Source organism: Pristis pectinata, chromosome 17, assembly GCF_009764475.1.
Source record: "Pristis pectinata isolate sPriPec2 chromosome 17, sPriPec2.1.pri, whole genome shotgun sequence".
NCBI classification, from domain to species: domain Eukaryota; kingdom Metazoa; phylum Chordata; class Chondrichthyes; order Rhinopristiformes; family Pristidae; genus Pristis; species Pristis pectinata.
Genome location: NC_067421.1, coordinates 25,152,765 through 25,176,597, shown reverse-complemented (window position 1 = coordinate 25,176,597; position 23,833 = coordinate 25,152,765). Strand labels below are relative to the sequence as shown.

General features: G+C 37.8%; 1 protein-coding gene across 3 annotated transcripts; it reads right to left on the bottom strand.

The window, feature by feature from the left end:
• Positions 1-431: 431 nt before the first annotated feature.
• LOC127579464 (protein FAM216A) lies at positions 432-23,602 on the bottom strand. Of its 3 annotated transcripts, XM_052032295.1 has the most exons (7): positions 23,445-23,602; positions 21,758-21,798; positions 8,429-8,577; positions 4,414-4,540; positions 3,762-3,942; positions 1,217-1,288; positions 432-555 (listed from the first exon to the last, which is right to left on the bottom strand). In XM_052032295.1, exons 1-6 carry the CDS (start codon positions 23,531-23,533, stop codon positions 1,228-1,230), a joined length of 648 nt encoding a protein of 215 aa, XP_051888255.1. In that variant the 5' UTR covers positions 23,534-23,602; the 3' UTR covers positions 432-555; positions 1,217-1,227. The 3 variants fall into 3 exon arrangements, with proteins under 3 accessions (XP_051888255.1, XP_051888254.1, XP_051888253.1); XM_052032294.1 differs by lacking the exon at positions 432-555 and having other exon boundaries at positions 1,206-1,288; XM_052032293.1 differs by lacking the exons at positions 432-555; positions 1,217-1,288 and having other exon boundaries at positions 1,608-3,942.
• Positions 23,603-23,833: the final 231 nt, after the last annotated feature.

Sequence of the window (23,833 nt, the reverse complement as noted above, 5' to 3'; positions counted from 1 at the left end):
TGAAATGTAAAATCCTTGGTTATTTGCCTTCATCTTCTGTTGCATCAACATTAGACTGGGTAGTAAGCACTAAGGAAATACTGCAGTTTAAAATTTGCCAAACAAAGTTACATGCATTCAAGCTGCAACATTTAGTCCAGTTTAAAGGAATAAATTTATTACAAGATCCAAACTTTTGGTCTGTGAACTTAACAAAATGGTAATTGGCAATGATATTGACCATGACCAATGAAGAACAAACCTGTTACATACACTTCATAATTTTCTTACTTTTTTTGGTGAAATTTTACTGTCCCTAGTTCAATAATCATCAACTTGATAACTGACTTTAAGCGAAAAGAGAGTGAGAAGACCCACGCAGATGTGCAGTTTCCGCCACTCAAACCTGCCACACTCATGAACTGTATAATGTATCAAGTTTTGGATAGGGCGGTGGAATTTATGGGAACTGAGATAGTACCTTAGAGAAATTATGTACTGCCAGTCATTATAGTTGAGAGTATCCTGGATGTTGATTCTGGTTTTAAAGTGTTTCAATGTCAGTTGAAGATCTTGCTAGGGATTGAGAAAATGACCATTATTTTTACTACTTTTGGAAAATTAATCCCAGTCTGTTCAGCAATCTTCCTCTTTTCCCCATCCCACCACTTCTAATTAAAAGTCCAATACATTGATACACCTCTGTGTACTAACAGGCAGCTTTTATCCCCTCCCTAATTTGTACTGGAAGGGAAGCAACAACAAAGGCATACTTGTACGCTGATTTTTTTTTTACTTGGTAGGAAATGACAACTTGGATTAACTTTTGTCTAATGTTATTCTGTAGAACAGTGAATACAATTTATGTAAAGGCAATTTTTAGAACATTCCCATACTGTTTCAAGGAATAAATTTGGTTATAGGAACTTCATTATCTTGTACAAGAGAAAATAGATACTTGACTTCAAGAAGATGGCTAATATTTTACCAGCCCTTGTGGTTTGTGCAAAAAACAGTGGTACTGCTTTTTATATGGAAGTTAAAATCTGTCAGCCAATGGACAGGATATCTGCCACATACAATGAGGCAAATTACTTCATTGTATGTGGCAGATGTGAGGGAATTTTTTGCTTCTACCTCGCAATGCATTGCATCTATTTCTGCTGAGATAGTGTTAACATTTTGGACAATTTTCTACCTTTTCATATAAAATCATTTCCATTAAATGACTGCTTACCTTTTTGGATTTCATTTTGACCTGAACTTAGTTGCTTTAACCATGGTTAGGGCTCCAGAATGCAACCTGTAACTTTAAAACAATACAATTTCTTTCTTTCAGTTACACTGTATCTTGTGGTTTTTCTGAAAAATCAAAATGCTTCAATTACAATTAGTATTTTGAAGTACACTGACTTCTGTTATACAAGTAGCTCTTGCCTTTACAGGTGAGAACTATGAGGACAGTATCAGAAAGGCATAGAAATTTACAGCACTGAAGGAGGCACCTTGCATTAGTGTAGTGTTTTGTTGCAGCAATTCAAACTTAATCCCACTGATTTTTAAATATTTTGGTCTTTCTATCTCAATAAATTTAGATAATGACAAATTCTAGTGTCCATTAAGCCTTTGCAAACTGAGGAGAAAGGCATTTGTGATCAACCTAGCACAAAACTTATGGAATACTGGACAGCAGACATCCCTACCCTCCTATGTGCTTTTGAGACGGATTAGCTAAAATGGGCACCTCAAGAAATATTTCATTACTGCTGTAAAATCCAAATCCAGTGGGAGAAGCAAGCCAGTAGACCCCACATTGAGGCCCTAATTGCATTGTTACCTTGATTGGATAAGCCACATTGCACGCCTAATACCAGACTCCTGAAACAGAAACACTTCTGATTGCTATCACAGGAAACAATTACAAAGTAACCAAGAACCAATCCAAGAATGTTCTCAAAACTGCCTCAGTGGAAAGAAAAATGCCCACTGAGGCCTGGAAATTCCTGGAGAAGCAACATTAAGGATGGTACTAAGAACCTCGTCCATGCATTAGGAGCACTGAGAAGCCCAGTGTAAACAGTGGAAGAAGTGTCCTCTCTCAGAAACCAACCACCTGCTCACTTGGGCATCTCCTGACCCAGGTGTTGTAAAATCAGTTCTTCCCACTGGCCTCGTGCATCACCTCTGAACCCACAGAACGAATAGAAGCAACTTGTCTCAATCTGAGGAACTGCCTTAAATTCTTAACACTCCAGATGCAGTCTCACAAGGGATTAGTGTACATATTAAAATAATAAGGGCTAAAATTCCATATACTTTCCCCTGCTGTACTTGGAGATTAAATGTGCACAAAACTTTGTAGGTTCTTTTGAATATCAACATTTCCAGGTCTCATAACTTCTGGTTTATTCACAAAAGACTTATGCAGTCACCGGCTCATAACCTAATTCCTTTTGCACTCCATTTATATCTTCCTCATTGCTTACATTCCCCAATTATCTTTGTCTTCTCAACAGACTTGGTCTCTTAATCAAAGCAGCCAATATAGATTGCAAGTTGCTAAGACCAGGGCATGGATCCTGCAGTTACCCCACCGGTTATACCTACTGACTTGAAAATGACGCATGAATTTATTTTGTCTGTTAGACAAGCCTCAAAGCAAGCTGATATCACTCCTCATGCACGTCCTAATTTCATAAAGATAATTTATGTTGCATCTTATTGAATATATATAAAAATCCATATTTATTTCTACAACCCTATAAGGTAACTTGAAGCTGTTACATATTTAACAACTTAAAGTTCTTGCACCTTGGATTCCCTGTTACCTTTCCTCAACTCTTTGGTAACTGTTATGCGTTTTAATGAGGTAACTCTTGAATTGACAGAGGATGAATGACAAACATATGGCAGTGAGCATCTGTATATTTCAAGCTTCAAATTTAAAACTATCTGAGACCTAAATCTTGTACACTACTCATTTGTTCTTGCGCTGTTTGCACAGCTTCAGGTAGTAAGTGTAATTCCTAAAACTTTATTATCATTGCTGTAACTTGCTATATTATGTTTAACATTTTAATAGGGAATGGAATATAGACCATTGATAAATTCTCAGTGTTACTTATTGGGAATATTTGATCACTATTTTTCTGCCTCGAGATTATTTGAGGATGAATCATATTGTTTGAAAGTAGGAGGAACAGTGATGTTGTAATGGGGCAACTGTCCTTAATGATAATGAAATTTGTTAAATTTTACTCAGAATCCCACATGGTGGTCTGGTTAATTCTATCCCATAGATCTAGCAGGATATGTCTGTTGAGGATATGCACTTGGAAGAGTTCATTAATTTGTAGACCAGAACTAGAGATCCTGAAAGAGATAATCCCTAGTTCAGATTACAAAGATTCCGAAGTTACAAACCTGGGATACTTAAATAATGAAATGATAGGCAGAATAAACACGTGTTGTTCTACAAAGAGTTGACATGGATTCTATAGGCCAATATTGCCCACATACCCCCCCCTCCAATCACCTAGATTACAAGATTAAAATACATTAGAGAATATTACATACCCCAACTCTGTGATATTCTGCCTTTTAATTCAATGGACAGCGTTAAATTGAGATCCAGAACATCAGACAAGGATTTAAGATAATCAAAAGTAGTTCTTAGTTGTCTAGTATTCCTTTGGTTCTGTGCTGTAATTTTCTATTATTCTAGATAAAGAATTGAAGAGGAATGACAAAAGAGAAGTGAAATTAATGTGAAGTATACAGACCTCTGACTGCTGTTCCTCAGCATAGGGAGAGAGATTGGTTCTCCAGGTTGTAAAGTTGGTGACTCTTTCACTGAGCTCCGAGCTGTGGATGAGTTGTTACTGTTTTGCCTCCATGTTTCTTTTTGGGATTGTTTTCGGATATAATCAGAGTACTTTTGAGATTGATGTGAAGTTATATACCCTGGGATAAGAAAATGTAATCAAATTAATTGGGTATAGGTTACTAAAATGTTATTAAATTGTATTCATTATATCTCCACTCACAAGCTACAATACTTCTATACCAAATGAAAAGGTAAAATTCAGTTGTGGACTTTCCCCAGCTATTTCACAATAAAGCACTTAAAAACTGTCCCAAAATTCTTACTGTTAACTAAGACTGCATTCCAGTTCAGAATTAAGATCTAACTTGGTCTCTGCCCCTTCTTATTAACTGGACTCTTTCTTGCTTCTCTTCTTTTTCTTGCTTTCCATTCTATAGTCTTTATTGTTTAAACTCATTACAGTTGCTTGCACAAACACCAGCTAAATGTATACTTAGACTATGGGGTACAAAAAACCTCAAATCACTCAGTTCAAACTTAGTTTTTTTTAAGAAAGGTTTTATATCAATCAGGAAATGCTTCTTAATTGTCATATATTCATTACTTACCAAGCTTTGTACGATATTGCAGCATGTTTAAGTATTGCCTCTCCATCAGCCTATGCATGTGATCTGTGCTATAGATGTTAGCAATACTAAATAGATATCGCTTCTGTCCTGTTTTCAAGCCTGGGTGCTGGAATACAAATAGCAAAATGCTAATGATCATGAAGGACCTCATAAGTCCTTTCCAGGGTATCTGTACATTCTCATTAGCATGAATACATAGTAAACCAGTTGTACCTAACCCCAAGTTAATCAAATTTTAATTAATATGCATGTTAAAATTCTATGAAGTTGGATCAATGCAGGTTCCATTATCCACTAATAAAAATAAAGGAGATTTTCTGCCTATGTTGACCATTATTTCCCTCTGAATGTAATTGTCACTGTATAAAATGAAAAACATTTCTCTCAGTAACGTCTAAAAGTGTTTCACATCTACTAAATTGCTGCTTGAAGTGCAGTGATTGGTATATAATGCAGAAGTTATTTGTGTAGCAATATACAACAAGCAGGGAAGTAATTTATGACCAATTTTCTGCTCTTGATGGTACTGTCTGAAGGAAAAATCTCAATGTGCCCCCACTAGAATTAGCGCACAGATGTGTTTCTTTATGTGCCCAAGGTACTGAAGCAAGCAGATATGTTTTATCATCTCATCTGAAGGACTGCACCTTCAACAATGCCACGTTCCAGTGTTTGCATAGAGCATCAGCTTGAACAGCAAACTCTTATTACTTACTGGTTTCTGTATCATTTCTGTAGAAAGAAGGAAGTTGTGGTAGGGGATAATGTAACAGACAATGTCAGCTTGGCTCCTTTGAGACATGGTGCTGGTTTATCATGAGGAGAACCACACTAAAATGTAAACATTGGTTGTGCAAATGAACAGCAGAAGTGGAAGACTGCTTAGGTCATTTAAACATCCTTAAATTGGTTACTCTGTCACTTCAAATACATTAGCAATGGATAATATGTTATCCTTAATTGATTTAGAGGTGGTGTTATAACCTCAGTCGGCTAAAAACAAAAGCTGAAGGATGTGCCATTTCTTTCACAAAATGAAAGGCTATAGGAAATTCACTATTTCCACAGGTTTTCAACTCCAGATATTGCACTTGGCATCAAACAGCAAATCATCAATTAAACAATGCTTTTAGTCAAGTGACCCTCTCCTGGAGTGTCCAAGCAAGTCTTGGAAGGAACAGGCTGGTCAGTTGCTAAATATTACAATTACACACCACTTCTCAGCAAATCATCAGGTATACTCTGAAGCAATAACTTAATAAGTAGTATGGAGATCTGTTCCACAAATTTTGTGACTTCTGTTACTATTTTGTACCTTTATCTTAAACTCTGACAGCTAAAATAGATTAAAATTGAGCACAATTGAAATAAAGAGCTTACATATATGAAGGACTTTGTTTTACATCCACAATATGTCTCAAAAAACTTTGCAACCAATGAATAACTTTTGAAGTGTTAGAAGTAGTTAACATTTTGACTGCAATATAATTTGTATACCACAAAGACAAACAACATTGAGGTAAAGGACCAATTAATTTATTTTGTGGTGTTGTTTGAGGAATTATTTCTGTACAGTTTTCTACTCTTTGAACAGTGTCAGAGGAGCTTGTATGTCCACCTGACCAAACAGTTTTGGTGATAATATCTCTTCTGAAAGATGGCACTCCCATTCAATGCAACACTCCCTCTGCATCACACTAAGGAGTCAGGCTAGACTCTGTGCTCAGTTTCTATACTAACTATAAATTCACAGTCGCTAATTCAGGAGGAAGTGTTTCCACCAAAACAAAGTAATCATTATAGACGTAAGCACAAATTTGCACAAATAGTGACTTCACAAGAGCTATTATTCTATTCTCAAAGGACCTGTCATTTTATATAAAACTTGTCTAAAAAATGTCAGTATGTACTTTAGTAGATAAATTTCTAGGTGTTTTAACTGAGTTTTAAATCTTGTAGCACATGTTAAAATAATGCATTGAACACTGAGCTTAGAAAAGATTGTCCAAAATATAATTGAATATGTCAAGTTACTTTGCACTATGCGTAAAGTATATTTTGTTTTGTTTACCAATAATGCTTAAGATGTGCATTTTCACAGGCACAACATTAAATGGATTGCTACATTAGTGGAATTATTTATTGGTAAGCTCATTAAAATGGATGAAGCCATTCTGCAACCCTAGAAAAAGTTAAGAATACAAAGTGGCCTGGAAATTTAATTGCATTACACATTCTTCAGATTGTGCAATTGACAACCAATTTTGATTCACTGTGCATCCATCCAAAATATTCACCATAAAATAATGGTTTTAAAAGAGGTGACTGCAGAGTCAGTGAACACATTTTGTTCTTAAAGAGTTCCCTTAATTTAATTCCTTTAACAGATTTTGCTCTTAAAGAACTCCTTTAATTCTAAAGTAACCCTTATGGGTTGGAAATATGACAAGCGTATCCTTGATTTTTTAAAAAAAATTCTTGTAAAAATTGTTTAATTTATGTCTAATTTATATTTTTCTTGTGAATGCTGCTCATGTGATGCTCTGTGCCTGTGATGCTGCTGCAAGTAAGTTTTTCATTGCACCGTGCATACATGTACTTGTACATATGACAATAACCTTGACTTTGATGAGGCAGAGGGAAAACAGGCCAGTTTGCCAGACATCAGAATGTGCAAATCTGTTTGGAGTTAGTTTTTGACAATGTAACTAACTGGGATATATATTTGGATTTTTGAAAAGCATTTGATAAACTGCCACGTAAGCAGTTATTATACAAGATTACAACTCATTAGAGTAGGAGTTAATGGGTGGAAAACAGAAGGTAGGAATGAAAGTCATTTTGTGCACCTTACATTACAATAGCAATTACACTTCAAAACTACTTTATTGGCCATAAAGCCTGAATTTGTAGAAGGTACTATGTAAATATACAACTCTTTTTTTTCTATAAATGTCAAAATATGGAACTGTTGCAATAAAAACCAGTACTTCAACAGCACCTCACAGCAAAGACTAGACCTTTCTCCAAGACCCTAAAGTGCAGCACTCATCATTTTAACAAAGGTAGACTCCTTATGAACTCAAAATACAAACAAAAAATGCTGTGAATACCTTGACCTGAAATGTTAACCGTTCTTCTTCCCAAAGATGCCTGACCCTCACCAATTTTTATAGATGAGCATCCTATCCAGATGCATCACAGCAACTGTTCTGCCCAAGACCGCAAGAGATTTCAGAGAGTCATGGATGTAGCCCAGTCTATTACGAAAACCAGCTTCCCCTCCATTGACTCTGTCTACACTTCCTGCTGCCTCAGCAAAGCAGCCAACATAATCAAAGACCCCTCCCACAATGGCCATTCTCTCTTCTCCACCCTTCCATTGGGCAGAAGATACAAAGCTTGAAAAAACACACCACCAGGCTCAAGGACAGCTTCTATCCTGCTGTTATAAGCCTCCTGAACGGGCCTCTTATACAATAAGGATGAACTCTACCTCACTGTGCCCCTTGCGCCTTATTATCTACCTGCATTGCATTCTCTCTGTAACTGTAACACTATATTCTACATTTTGTTATTGCTTTTCCCTTTGTACTACCACAATGTACATGTTTGGAATGATCTGTATGGATGGAATGCAAAACAAAGTTTTTCATTGTATCTCAGTATATGTGACAATAATAAACCAATTACCTGCCAAGTATTTCCTGCATTTTTTACTTTAGATTTCCAGCATCGCAGATTTTTTTGATCATCACTTCATCAATGCAACTTTCATTAATTTCTCTTCAATTTCTAAGCAATTGATCTGAAGACATCTGTATAATATATATATTCTCTCACCCATTCTTATATGATTGCAAAAGGGCACTTTTGTGAACAGTTTATTTGCAACAGAATACCCAAAACCCTCAAGTGCATTGCTGAATTATTGGGATTAAGTTGTTGTTGCATACACTGGTTTTAAAAGGATATTGTTATATAGAGCAAACACCTGCAGAAATGGGGCATTCTCCACTGATCTGGGAATGTGTATAGTTTTCAGCTGTGGACAGAGTGACAGTTGCTGCAGCATGCCCCGATGCTCCTTAGTTTTCCATTCCTTTGTTTCAGCTACTTTCACCATCAGTGGACAAACCAGCTCTAAAGGGAAGAAGTAAAATTAAATAGAAAAACTAGACAGGAAAATGTATTTAATGCTAACTCAATAAGGTGGGTTATGTTAGAAGTCTTACAATGCTTCTTCTGCCATTTTGAAATATGAGATTTAATTGTTAACCTACCATGTCCTATGTAATGCACCTTGTACTTAGTGTGTGGTGTCATTTTCTTGTAGTGATGATGCTCCTACATAGGTGAACAACCACATACTGGATTGTAAGCTAATTACAATGACAGTATTGAAGAAGAGCCCCAAGCAAGACAAATGCATACACTTTTTAGTTAAGCCTCGGAAAAGCTTTTAATAGGTTACAAGATAGACCTAGATTGTCCGGCCTGTGTCCCTCCCTTGTTTCCATGGTAGTAATATGATATGGCATCCCCAAGCCATTTGGTTACAGAATGTTGTGGATAGGATAATATATCATAATATCTTATCTTTTGGACAAAGATATTTTTATTGGATACAATCTTCTTTTGAAGAAAATAGCATTCAAAAAGGTTATGAACTATGCTTCATTCTTTTAAATTGTAGCTAATTTGTACCTCTAATCAATAGCTTACCTTTTTTTTTCCAGACCTTAACAAAAATTACTAAGCTGGATCATGAAAACTTTAATCTATTTTTAGGGAGACCAAAATATAGGCTTTTCAATTTGTTTGTTAAGATTTTGTTGGTAATTTACATTCAGATTTTTAGCCGTAATTATGATGAATTCCTTCTTTATCATTGTTAGGCACTTTCAATAGACTATCCCATAACCTTTTAAAAGGTTATGTAGCCAGTCGGTATAATGTAAGCCCTAGTATTATTTTGGGGAATCTGTGCTATACCTTCTCCATAAGGTAACATATCTTATTTTGAGGTGCAGCACCCAGAAGTGAACACACTATTCCAAGTGGGATCTAACAAGATGCTTAAGTGTCACTTTTGTATTCCAAACCTTAAGATAAAGGCCAAGATTGCAGTAACCTTTTTCACTTCTTTATGTACCTAAGCACTTTTAACAATTTGTGTACAGATGCTTAAATATGTTTGGTAGTCAGTCTCTAATTTATAATTTGATTTAAATCATAATACACATATAAATGACCAGGATGAGCACAATGTATAACAGCGCAAGTTTAGGAAATGGGGTTAGTCTCAGGAACACAACAGGATAAATGTCCTTATTCTGAGCTAGAAATAACTACTATCTTTTTCAAATGCAATATTAATTACAGAATTCCCCACTTTGAACTCTATCTGCCACAATTTCCCAATCTAATTAGTCATGACCCATTCTGTTCTCATATGTACAGTGCACTGTGTCTTTTATGGTAGTGTCATCTGCAAACTGAGATACTGTATATGACTTTGGGTTTTCTATATCTGTTCTCTGACAATAGGCTTTGAAGACTGCAAGATAACGATAAAAATATAAGAAAGACATTTAATCAGGGGAAGAGGGTGTTCTTTTCCCCAAAGGGGGCAATGGAACCAGTGTTATGTGAAGAGACTGGAAAATCTGAGCTTGTTTTCCCAATATCAGAGAAATCTAAGGATGGCAGGAAAGGGGTTAAGTTAAAAGTGGCCTTCAAAATTATTAAAGTTTGATACAGTGAAAAGACATCATCTTTCCTTAAGCTACAGGATTGGTAACTGAGATTTAAGATCACTGGAATAGAAACTTAGGGAGAAGAAAATGCAAAAACTTATTATAGTCTGGAATGCACTGGCAGCGAATTTTCAGAAGCAAATTTCACAGTAACTTTTGAAATAAAATTGTATTTATTCTCAAAAAAATGTGGCAAGGCTGACAAGATAGGAATGGGTCTGGCTGGAAAGTCCCTTCAAATAGCTGGTAGGAGGCATGGTGGATTCTATAATGAGAATCTGGGACCTTAATCCATTTCCCTGGAGAACACTACTTGAAATATTCTGTAAATCAAACAGTAATTCTTTAAACTGGTCCTGTTTTCAGATTTCAATGCTCATATGATAATGAATGTCTAGGAAGACAGGCCTTTAGTCAGGTTTCTTCCTGTACTAAAAAGATAAAATGCTGGAAACACTGAGTAGGTCAGGCAGCATCGATGGAAAGAAAAACAAGGTTAACAGTTCAGGTCAAACACTGAGTAAAGCGATTCCAGCAATTGCAGGTTTCGATTTTCTGCTCTGTAAGCTGCTCATGTTACATGTCTACACATTTTTAATGGTCACCATAGCCTGATCCACCTCACATTAATAGTTATTCCCTGGCTCTCTTTAAGAAATTGGACATTTGTATACGTTGCTGTAAATTAACTTTGTGTCTTCCACCAAAACGTGGCACAGAACACTTCAGAATGGGAAGGTCCTAATAAGAACTTTTCCGTGACAGATTTGCATTATAACATCTTTACTTTGAGAGTCCAGATTTAAATTCCATTGATGTGGCTCGTGGAGCTGGATACTGTAGGAAAGGGAGCCAAGGCCAGCTGCAAAACTGTCTATGTAACGTGAATTATGCATTGTCAGAAACCATAACAGAACTTCAGGGGAATTAATGCAAATTATTGTATTAACAAATAATTTTTTTTTAAGAAAAGCATTTAGGTCAGAAGTTGCTACTGTTGGTATTAGTGAGAATGCGTAATGCTCTTTCATCCATTTTAACAAAAGTGTCTTATTTAAGAGATGTAAACACATCCATTAAAATAATAGACTGCAGCATATCAAATATCCATCATTACTGTCCACATATTCAGTGAATTGTAATTCACTGATTTTGGCTGGTTTAGAAAATATACATAATTTCTATAAAAAGATTTAACTTGGTAGCAATTGAGTTAGTTGCTGCTGGAAGAATATAACGATTTTATTTACAAATATGTTAGTACAGTTCTGATCCCCATAATTCTAAAGCAAAATGATTTCAAAGGATACACTTTATACAATGACAAGTAGATAGCCTTCTTTTAGAATTTTCCAGACCATTCATTGGGCTGAATGTGTGCTTCTGAATGACGCAGATGCTGGGTCTGTTTATGCTCTAACAAGCATTTAATAGAGTTTTCATTTTGTCTTCTGGTTTCCCTGGGAATCAATGCAGCATCCCCACAGGAAGGAACTACTAACAATTGTTATTAACAGAACTAATTTTACTCTGTGTGAAACATTTCAATACAAACTAAGAGTATTTTATTATAAGTCTTTGATATCTAATTCCTTAGGAATCTTATTCCAAAGTTTTACCTTACAAATACCTAATAATAGTTTCCTTCAGTACATAATGCTGTGCCATGTGCTAATGAAAGTAAGAATAGCAAGATCAGGCAGATGAATGCGTGGCTGAGTAACTGGTGCAGGGGGGCAGGGCTTCAAATTCTTGGATCATTGGGACCCTTTTTTGGGAGAGGTAGGACCTATTCACAAAGGATGGGTTACACCTGAACTCCAAGGGGTCCAATATCCTGGCAGGAATGTTTAATATAGCTGTTGGGGAGGGTTTAAACTAATTTGGCAGGGGAAAGGAAACCAGGATGTTAGGATAGAGGAAGAGGTATATAGGAACAAGTCCAAGACAGTGTGCAGTGAAGATGTTAAGAAGGACAGGCAGGTGAAAAGACAGGATAATTTGCTGAACAACAGAGATACAGTGAAATCGGTAGCAGATACTGGTCTAAATGTACTATATTTAAATGCACGTAGCATTAGAAATGAAGTGGATGACCTAGTGGCACAACTACAGATTAATAAATATGACATTGTGGCAATCACCGAGTCATGGCTTTATGACAGATGTGATTGGGATCTGAATGTCCAGGGGTACACAGTGTATAGGAAAGATAGGCGGGTAGGCAGAGGGGGTGGTGTGGCCCTGATGGTTAGTAATGATATAAAATCAATAGAGAGAAGGGATATAGGGTCAGAAGAAGTGGAATCCTTATGGGTGGAGCTAAGAAATGGCAAGGGTAAAAGGACAATAATAGCACTTATATATAGGCCCCCTAACAGCAGCCGGGATGTGGACTATAAGTTACAGCTAGAAATAGAAAAAGCGTGTCAGAGAGACAACGTCAAGATAATTATGGGGGATTTTAACATGAAGATGGATTGGGAAAGCCAGGAAGGCAATGGTCTCAGGAGAGCGAGTTTGTGGAGTGTCTACGGGATGGCTTTTTGGAGCAACTTGTTGATGAGCCCACCAGGGGATCGGCTGTTTTGGATTGGGTGCTGTGTAACGAACTGGAGATCATTAGGGAACTAAAGGTAAAGGAACCATTAGGAACTAGTGATCACAACATGATTGAGTTCAGTTTCAAATTTGAAAAGGAGAAGCTAATATCAGATGTGTCAATATTTCAATGGAACAAAGGAAATCACAGTGACATGAGAGAGGAGCTGGCCCAAATTGATTGGAAAAATAAGCTAGTTGTAGGGACGGCAGAGCAGAAATGGATGGAATTTCTACAAGAAATAAGGAAAATGCAGGATAGATATAGTCCAAGAAAAAAGTTACGAATGGAAAAATGGCACAAATGTGGATAACGAGAGAGGTGAAGGCTAAAATAAAAGCAAAAGGGAGGGCATACAAGGAAGCAAAAATTAGTGGGAAAACAGAAGACTGAGAAACTTTTAAAAACTTACAAAAAGAAACTAAGAAGGTCATTAGGAAAGAAAAGATGAATTATGAGAGGAAGTTGCCAGATAACATTCAAAATGATACGAAGTTTTTTTAAATATATGAAGACACGGGTTGATATAGAACCAATTGAAAATGGTGCGGGAGAGATTATAATGGATAACAGAGAGATGGCAGAGGAACTAAATGAGTATTTTGCATCGGTCTTCACTGTGGAGGACATCAGCAATATAGCTGATAGTCAGGGGTCTCAGGGGATAGAACGGAGTTCAGTCAAGATTACTAGAGAGAAGGTGCTAGGGAAGCTAAATGGACTAAAGACAGATAAGTCTCCCAGACTGGATGAGATGCACCCCTGGGTTCTGAAGGTGGCGGTTTTAGAGATTGCGGAGGCATTGGTGATAATTTTCCAGGAATCAATAGACTCCGGCATGGTTCCGGAGGACTGGAGGGTCACAAATGTAGTTCCGCTGTATAAGAAAGGTGGGAGGCAGCATAAAGGAAATTACAGACCTATTAGTCTGACATCGGTGGTGGGAAAGTTATTGGAATCGATCCTCAAGGATGAGGTTATGGAATACCTAGGGGTGCAAGGCAAGATTGGTCCAAGCCAGCATGGTTTCGTGAAGGGAAGATCCCACTTGACCAACTTATTGGAGTTTTTTTGAGGAAATCTCAGGTAGGGTGGATAAGGGAGAGGCTATGGATGTTGCATATTTAGATTTTCAAAAGGCCTTCGACAAGGTGCCGCACAAGAGGCTGATTAATAAGATGAGAGGTCATGGAATTACAGGTAGGATAACAGAATGGGTGGAGCATTGGCTGGTTGGCAGAAAGCAAAGGGTGGGAATAAAGGGATCCTGTTCTGGTTGGCTACCGGTTACTAGTGGTCTTCCGCAGGGGTCGGTGTTGGGGCTGCTTCTTTTTACTTTGTACATTAATGATTTGGATGATGGAGTAACTGGTTTTGTGGCTAAGTTTGCAGATGACACCAAGATAGGTGGAGGAGTAGGGAGTATGGAAGTAACTGGAAGATTGCAGAGAGCCCTAGATAGTTTAGGAGAATGGGCAAAGAAGTGGCAGATGAGATTCAATGTTGAGAAATGTGCCGTTGTACACTTTGGAAAAAGAAATAAACGGGCAGATTATTATCTGGATGGGGAGAAAATTCAAAGTACAGACGTACAAAGGGACTTGGGGGTACTCGTGCAGGATACCCTAAAGGTTAACCACCAGGTCGGATCGGCAGTAAAGAAAGTGAATGCTATGTTGGGATTCATTTCAAAAGGTATAATGTATAAAAGTAGCAAAGTGTTGATGACGCTCTATGGGGCACTAGTGAGACCTCATTTGGAATACTGTGTGTAGTTTTGGGCCCCATATCTTAGGAAGGATGTACTGATGTTGGAGAGGGTTCAGAAGAGATTACGAGGATGATTCCCAGAATGAAAGGGCTTACTTATGATGAGCGTTTGTCGGCTCTTGGACTGTACTCACTGGAGTACAGAAGAATGAGAGGGGACCTCAGAAACATTTAGAATGTTGAAAGAACTGGACAGAGTAGATGTGGTCAAGCTGTTTCCCTTGGAGGGCAAGTCCAGGACCAGAGGGCACAATCTTAGAATTAGAGGGTACTGGTTTAAAACAGAAATGAGGAGAAATTTCTTTAGCCAGAGGGTAGTGAAATTATGGAATTCTTTGCCACATACAGCTGTGGAGGCCCAATCATTGGGGGCGTTTAAGGAGAAGATAGATAGGTATCTAATTAGTCAAGGTATCAAGGGATATGGGGATAAGGCCGGAATTTGGGGCTAGATAGGAATAGTTTAGCTCATGGAGCAGACTCAATGGGCCGAAATGCCTACTTCTGCTCCTTTGTCTTATGATATTTGTAGTTATCTATCACGTTTTGCCAGTAGCATTTTAAATCAGCAGGTCTTTTACTACCTGGTTAATTGTAATTTTTACTTCATATGTTTTTTTAAAAATGTACAGCTACGATCAAAGTGAAGGAAGCTTTTCATCCAATAAGTTTCAGACTGGATGCCAGATGATGTCAATTTGTAGAAAGGGAATGCCCTTTTCTGTTAAGTTAATGTTAAAATGAGGCAAAATATGAGCGAGCCTAATAGATGTTACTGAAATAGTGGAATGTGGAAAGTCATGTTCAATGACTGCAGAACAATTAGGCAATCTACATCATTGTAAACTGTCATCATTGTGAAGAAACCATCATTATTTTGTTGGCTAACACAAGTTGGCAAGAAAATATTCACCATAAAATGAGCTGTTTATAATCTGAGGACTCTTAATCATGTTTTTCTGTCAATGGGCTACTGGAATGCTGAAAAGTTCTCATGCAAGTCTACCATCGGAGATCTTAACAATCTAAGTATTGTGAGTCTGACAAGATTGGTGCAACGTTGAGTTTAATCCCTGATGTTAATGTCCATTGATGTTAACAGAAAATAATATTGGTGTAGCTCAGCATTCCAGCTAGTTCTGTAGGTTTATCATGCGAGTTCTATTAAAACACAAAGAGAAACTGTTTGTTCTTTTTTCTGAAAAGCATTTCCAGTAAAAAGGTAAAAATGGAATTGATTCTTGTGTATAATTTTATCAATAAGTATTTCTGGAAACTGCATCTGACTGTATGCAGTGATATAACAGTATAGTATTTTTCTACTTTATAAGATAAAGGGAGTATGGTTCCTACATATCCCCACTGGGCAACTTACTGCAGTTGGTTGTTATTAGATCTGAACTGTACACACACAGGAGAATAAAGTCACAGTTGTAGTTCATAACCAACTCAGTGGGTTACTGCTAAGTGAGCATAGTAATCATACCACATGAAGCAAGGCTGTTCTTGTCTGTCAGAGAGGAAGGTTTCCCAACTATCTACTAATGTCAATGCAATCCTAAAAAATATACAACATAAAATTCACATGGTAAGTGAAATTTGTAATAGAATAAAATGTTACTTCTTGTTTGAGAATTTGGCATTTGTTGGATGATATGATTAAGCATAAGGTAAGATGTCTTTGTTAGTCACGTACATTGAAACACACAGTGAAATGCAACTTTTGCATAGAGTGTTCTGGGGGCAGCCGGCAAGTGTCGCCACACTTCCGGCGCTAATATAGCACGCCCACAACTTCCTAACCTGTACATCTTTGGAATGTGGGAGGAAACCGGAGCACCCAGAGGAAACCCACGCAGACACGGGGAGAACGTACAAACTCCTTACAGGAAGTGGCTGGAATTGAACCCAGGTTGCTGGTGCTGTAACAGCGTTATGCTAACCGCTACCCTAGTTTCCTATTTGAAGGATATGAAAACACAAAGAAGGATATAATGCACTAGGATTTATATTTACTGCAACTGTACTGCCCTTGCAAGATCCGTTGAGCACACTGATCATGAGTACATCAGAAGGCTTGGAAAATTGGAAGTGCATGTAACTGATCAACAACATCAAAGAGGTATAGGTTCACAAACCTTTCAGGATTTTGTAAAAATCAGAGTGAAACTGATGGTAGCATACACTCCCTATGCAACTGCCACCTTTTTACTCTTACCAGTGTTTTTCCAGATGCCCTATTTGTGAAGAAATAAATCGGGGAAATTACATCTCTATAAAGTTTAGAGCAGATAGATATTTGTTGTTGCTGGTATCCAGAGAAGAAAAGCATTGCCACTGTGGCACTTGTTGGCTTTTTCATATTTCTGGAGATAATGATTGAGCATAATGTCTATCTTCAGATTTGGGGTGTCTATAGCAAGGACATTGCATTACAAAGTTACGACCACCACACAAAAGCAAAGCAAAACTAAAATATTAGCTCAAGATGTTTCCATTCAATTATTAAAAGAGAAAAAAAACTGGAGGCAGAAGAAACAATCAGCCTGAATTTATATATTACCTCTCTTAAATATGCTTCTCATATGTAACTGATCTCAGTCCCACTGCCCTACCACTTGTACTAAGCCTTACATTGCTGGAACCCAAAGCAGGTTAGAGTGATGAAAAGGAAGTTACTTCTGATTTTCTTGCAATATTCTTGTAGATATTGATCCACAGTAGAAAATTGCCCCAATTTTGGAAATAAATTAGCAATCTTACTCAAATAGGAGATAGAATTGCTGGTGCAGAAGTGGAGAACTGTCACACTGGATCATTGGGGAGATCGGCCCAGGGAAGAATAGTTAAGAAATTGACCAAATCTATTGCAGTGGCAAAAATCTGCAATTACTTGGAAATATCTAATCTTAAAATTCTAACTTCAATTTTTCATCACTTATTCTCCAAGTTTGGTGAGTAATAAATTCATTTTTTGGTTTCATATTTGCTTATTTTTTTTAATATCAGACCATCTAAGCAACTTGTAAAAGCTTGAAATTCCGTTGTAATGGCAAAGATGTATTAAAGTTGCCACTTTCCTAGATAACAACGAATAAATGACAACTGTTCTTGACAATATCTCGTGCTAAATGCAGGAAATGAATGTAAATTTTGGCCCATAACAACTGGACATATGTTGTGATGGCAATAGCAAGTTTTATTATTCAGGCACCTAAATTCACTGTTGTCCTGGTTATTTGTTGTTAGTGGGTTCAACATGTCCTTGTGCTACCAAATCAAGATAATAAAGGTGTTACGTGTCTAATAGTTTCCATTGGTCATGTTTTTCCTGGGGACGCACATTGAGTGGATCCTGCTTTCTACAATAGGGACTGTCCAGGTAGTCCTGATGAAGATTTCAACTTACTGATTCTCTACAGGTCCAGCACTTAGGTTCTGGCACAGCCACCTCACTAGAGAAGCAACTTCCTTGGTGAGCTCCTTGAAACCAAATTCAACAGTTTCTTGGAGCTGTACTAGATTGGAATTAATTTTGACTAGGTTTGAATCCATACTCCGTAGCGTAGTCTCAACTGACTTCACAGCGGAACTCACTTTTTCCACAGTTAATTCTACCTGACTATTACTAGACTCAAATACATTCTGAAGCTTATCCACCCCAGTCTGATAACTGACTTGGATCTCATCCAGCCTAGATTGCAAATTCTTTTTCACTTCCCCCATCTGGATCAGTCCATCTGTCTGTAATGTTACCAAGGTGGCTGGAAGATCAGAATCAGTCTGATCTTTTTGAGTTTTCCATTCCTTCCCTTTTCCCATTTCGGCTTCACCCTCAGCTAATGTATTCCTTTTTTTGTCTCCCTTTTTGGGATTTTCAGTCCCAAATTCCTGTTGTTTTGGAGGGTCTCTCTGAGTCAGACAATGGTCTGAGGTAGAAATTGCCACCAGTTTTTGTTCTCCCTCCTGGCTCTTTGTGGCTTGTTGGCTGGCACATTCTGGGGTTGCTGTCTGAACACCGCTGTAAATATCAAACGGGGGAGGAATTAGTGAAACAACTTTGCTGCTCATCTTTTGTAACGTTTCCAGAGCATCTGCAACAGAAGTTGAACTGTCATGAGTGGCATTTCATGCACTGTTGCATCTTGTCCTAATTAACAGCTATTTCTTATGTAGCACATTACTCTCTGTAAAGTTTTCCTAAATACAAAGTCTTAAGTCCGTATTGGTTTGTATCACCACTGCTAAGAGGGTGTAATTGCACTGCAACATGTTTACAGGTATAGCTTCCCATATTAATGTGCATATAGAGTCATACAGCACGGAAACAGGCCCTTCGCACCAACTGGTCCATGCCAACCAAGATTCCTATCTAAGCTCATCCCATTTGCCTGCGTTTGGCCCATATCCCTCTAAACTTTTCCCATCCATGTACCTGTCCAAGTCTCTCTCAAATGTTGTTAATGTACTTGCCTCAACCATTTCCTCTGGCAACTCATTCCATATACAGACCAATCTCTGGGTGAAAAAGTTGCCCCTTAGGTTCCTTCTAAATCTCTCCCACCTCAACATAAACCGGTGTCGTCTAGTTCTTGATTCTCCTACCCTGAGAAAGAGACTGGGTGCATTTACCCTAACTATGCACCTCATGATTTTATACACCTCTATAATAACACCCCTCATTCTCCTGCACTCCAATGAATAAAGTCCCAGCCTGCTCAACCCCTCTCCATAACTCAGTCCCTCGAGTCCCAGCAACATCCTCGTAAATCTCCTGTGCACCCTTTCCAGCTTAATGGCATCTCTCCTGTAGCAGGGTGACCAAAACTGAACACAAGATCCCAAATATGGCCCCACCAATGTCTTATACAACTGCAACTTAACATTCCAACTTCTATACTCAATGCCCTGACTGAGGAAGGTCAGTGTGCCAAAAGCCTTCTTCACCACCCTGTCTACCTGTGATGCCACTTTCAAGGAAACATGTACTTGTACTCCCAGATCCCTCTGTTCTACAACACTCCTCAGGGCCCTACCATTCACTGTGAAAGTCCTACCCTCATTTGTCTTCCCAAAATGCAACACCTTACACATCCGAATTAAACACCATTTGCCATTCCTCAGCCCACTTACCCAGCTGATCAAGATCCCTCTGTAATTCCTGATAACCACCTTCACTATCTACGACACCACCTATTTCAGTGTCATCCACATACTTGATAACCATGCTTTGTACCTTCTTATTCTACTCATTGATATAGATGACAAATAGCTCCAACCCCTGGGGAATACCACTAGACAGAGACCTCCAGTCTGAAAAACAACCTTCTACCATCACTCTCCGCTTCCTACCATCAAGTCAACTGTGCATCCAATTAGCTAGCTCTCCCTGGATCCCATGCAACTTAACTTTCATAGTTAGATCCTTAGCAGCCTACCATGCAGAACCTTATCGAAGGCCGAACTGAAGTCCATATAGACCACATCTACCATCCTGCCCTCATCAACCTTCTTGGTTACTTCTTCAAAAAATTTCATTCAAATTGGTGAGACATAATCTGCCATGCACAAAGCCTTGCTGACTATTCCTAATCAACTCCCATTTTTCCAAATGCATGTATATCTTATCCCTCAGGATCCCTTCTAGTAAATTAGCTGCACGACTGGTCTATAGTTGCCTGGTTTTTCTTTGCAGCCCTTCTTAAATGAAGGCACAATATCAGTCACACTCCAGTCTTCTGGCACTTCACCTATCACTAACGATGATACAAATATCTCAGCCAGGGCTCTTGGAATTTCTTCTCTTAGCTTCCCACAGTGTACTTGGATATACCTGATCAGGCTCCGGAGATTTCTCTCCTTCACACATTTTAATACATCCAGCACCTCCTCTGCTGTAATGCAGACTAACCCCAAGACATCCCCATTAACTATCTTAGGTTCTGAAGTTTTCATGTCCTTCTCCACATCAAAAACAGAGGAGAAATATTCATTGAGGACTCACCCATCTCCTGTGGCTCCAAACAAAGATATCCACTTTCATCTTTGAGGGGCCCTATTCTCTCCCTGCCTACTCTTTTTCCCTTAAAATACATAAAATATCTTTGAATACTCCTTGATCTTCTCTGCCAAAGCTATTTCATGCCCCCTTTTTGTTCTTCTGATTTTCTTAAGTATACTCCTGCATCCCCTATACTCCTCCCGAGATTCACTTGATCCCAGCTGCCAGTACCTGACTTGTGCCTCCTTTTTCCCAGCATATAGCAGTTTATAATGGGATTATAAAGGACTGGCTGAATGGCTTTGATTGCATTTCATCTGTGGATTGCATTTGACCTTTGTGAAGTCACAGGATACTGACAAGTATAACATCTTTACCTTTCACTTATTAGGCAAGCCAAATAATTGATTTATTCACAAAATAAAAATGGACATACTGTAATTGTATTATTCAAGCATGAAGACAGAAAAAGAATTGCTCTTAAACCAAATCCTCTCCTTCACTAATTAAGACTTGACTGTTATCTTCACTCCTTCAATTCCCTCATGAAAAACACTGCAATCTATTTCCCAACTGACAAGTGCAAGAAATCATGGTAGACAAACAAGTGTAGTCCTCACTGTTACACAGTCTGTGAGAATACTTTAAGTGCTTTCATTAAAACATTAAGTGCCCTTTTCTACACAAAATCTGCGTAAAACGCAGTTGTGACTGATGTGATTTTCTGGATCTTTTGTCATTATTAGTGCACAAACTGTTCAATTCAAGCCAAATAAGCATTTACTTTAGTCTCCTACAACATTAATGTAATAAATGTACAATTCAAACTATCCAGTTAAAATGTACATATAGGATGCCAAATTTCAACAAAATCATGCATCCATTCTAATTCTACTACATACTGAAAAACTGTCAGTTTTGAAGTACAACTAGTTGTAAAACTTTTGCAGTAATTAAGCAACATATAATATCCAAAAATTCCACACTTGACATCAATACAAAACAATGCAACTAAAGCATAATAATTGAAACAGCACATTGGTTTTCAGCTACAAAGCCAGGTGAATACATGTTTATTCATCAAATCCAACAAATGAATCAACTCTTACAAAGGTAACCATATCACCTTCATAAAAGATTAAATTACCTTGATGGATCCAAGAAATTAGGAAAGCAGAAGCTTCGACTTACCAGCTGAATCATGAATTTTTGGAATTTGAAATCCTGATGTCCTAAAATGAATAACATATTGAGATAATATATCTAACATAGTGGTCAATTGCTTTTATCTAAATATATAAAGGAACATAAATTATGTTACAATTTTAATAAAATGCATGTCTTTTTAAAACACATCATCAGACCTGGTATTCATGGAAAATCCAGGTCTATGAATATCCCATTGAAAGAAAATGGAAGTGAATATGCAAAACAAAACCCTACATTTGGACCACTTTAATCTAACATTTATTAACTCAATTATATATGACTCAGCATTACAAAATCCAGTGTTATGTAACTCATTTTTTATTCTTTTGTTAATTCTAAATTTCTCCCCACTCATCATTCTTAAGTTCTCACTAAATTGACTTTGCAGATTTTGTCACTGGTAGATACAGAAGACCTAGATTATCCAGATGCATATCATTTTGTTATGATAAAACTGTTGTTTGTGGGAGCTCATTGTAGTAAAGGTGAGAGCTGATTTGTGCACAATGATTGGACATCAAAGTTGGCCAAAAAGTGTTTTGCAAAGCAGATTATAAAGTGTGATATGAATACAAGATATTTTATGAAGATTGCAGAACAAGTTAATCCTTTTCTACAGTTTCCTCTTCCGTTGTTAATCATGAGAGAAATACTGATAAGAAGTGCCATTTAGTTCATTCTACCACAATAATTCTAGAGCAAACTTCCAGCCTCCCATCAGATCATTCAGCAGTTGTACTGACAACCTAACCATAAGACCATTCTGTATGTAGGAAGCATCAAAGCAAAGAACCCTTGCTGAGTTCTAAACCTGACCTTCACCAGTTTGAATCTGAACCCACTAAATCAAATGCCAATGGATTATATTGCTCTGCATTTACCATTTCTACTTGTGAATGAATGTTCAGATTTCTAACACTGGAGCAGAGCAATGAGAGCTTCTCATTCATCTGTATCTTTCTTTAAAGTACCTAACAGAAAATACAGAAAGAGAATTCATAAAGGAGAAAAGCAGAGTTTTAAATCTGACCCTGGGGAAAAGCTTAAGAACTCATTTTTAACCACCTAGAAATACTTGCATTAAACGTAAATGGTTGCGTGTGAAACCAAAGTGACTCCAGAATGTTGTTTTTAGTTTTGCATCGTTAGATTTACTACTTTGGGGAGTACATCTCTTCAGTAAAGGGATGGATTTTCCTCACAGATTTTAATTTCCTGGCGCTGATACCAGACACCTGAAAGTAGAGAAGCCATGACGATGACTGCACAGCAGCAAAAGCGAACATCATTATCCATGTTAACGTTTTCTCCTCGCGACATACTCTTTCTTTCCAGATGTCAACAATCTCAGTCACCAACAGGAATCATCGAATGAAATCATCAAGGATAAACATTGCCCTTCTCACTTGTTGTAGGAAACCTAAACAAAGCTAGCCGAACACAGTGATCCCAGCACACACACTGATCCCAGCACACACGTACAGGACGCCAAGGGAAATTTGATTGTATTTTTTATTTCAAAATTGAGTCAAGAAGGTCTTTCAAGAGCGGGATTCATAAATGTATATCGAGGATAAGCTACAGCCACCGTTGGGTTCCCTGTATATCTTGTTAAAGTCAGAGCCAGGAAAAAAATGAAAACGCAGGAAATTATAAATGTACACCTTACCTTCCTGCTTTGTTGGTCTTGGATGGCTCCTGCAGATCTTGCCAAACGGACTCTCGTTCCCGAAAGGTAACCTGTTTCCTGGAGTCCATAGCTCTTTTTCCCGCTACTTCTAACCCACCAAAGCCAAGCACCTGAAGCACGAAGCGTCAGCAGATGGGTTGGTGGGAGTCACCACCTCTGCTGAGCAGGCACTCTCTGTGGGCATGCGCACCATGCAAGTGCCTGATGAAGAATTTGAAACAAATGTTTCCAAGCAGAATGTAACAGCGTGAGATTTAAACGCTGTTAAATTATGCTAGTAAGACTCCACACTTTAAAGGTTCTGCTTCATAATGTCTTGAAGTAAGGGATTTATAAAACACAGCTATTTATGATACAATTGGTTTAAT

Coding starts and splice junctions, on each gene's coding strand:
- LOC127579464 (XM_052032293.1), bottom strand. CDS start 23,533: ATGGACTCCAGGAAACAGGTTACCTTTCGGGAACGAGAGTCCGTTTGG. Junction 21,799..23,444: donor AAGACCAACAAAGCAGGAAG/GTAAGGTGTACA, acceptor TATTCATTTTAG/GACATCAGGATTTCAAATTC. Junction 3,943..4,413: donor GCAATATCGTACAAAGCTTG/GTAAGTAATGAA, acceptor TTCTTATCCCAG/GGTATATAACTTCACATCAA.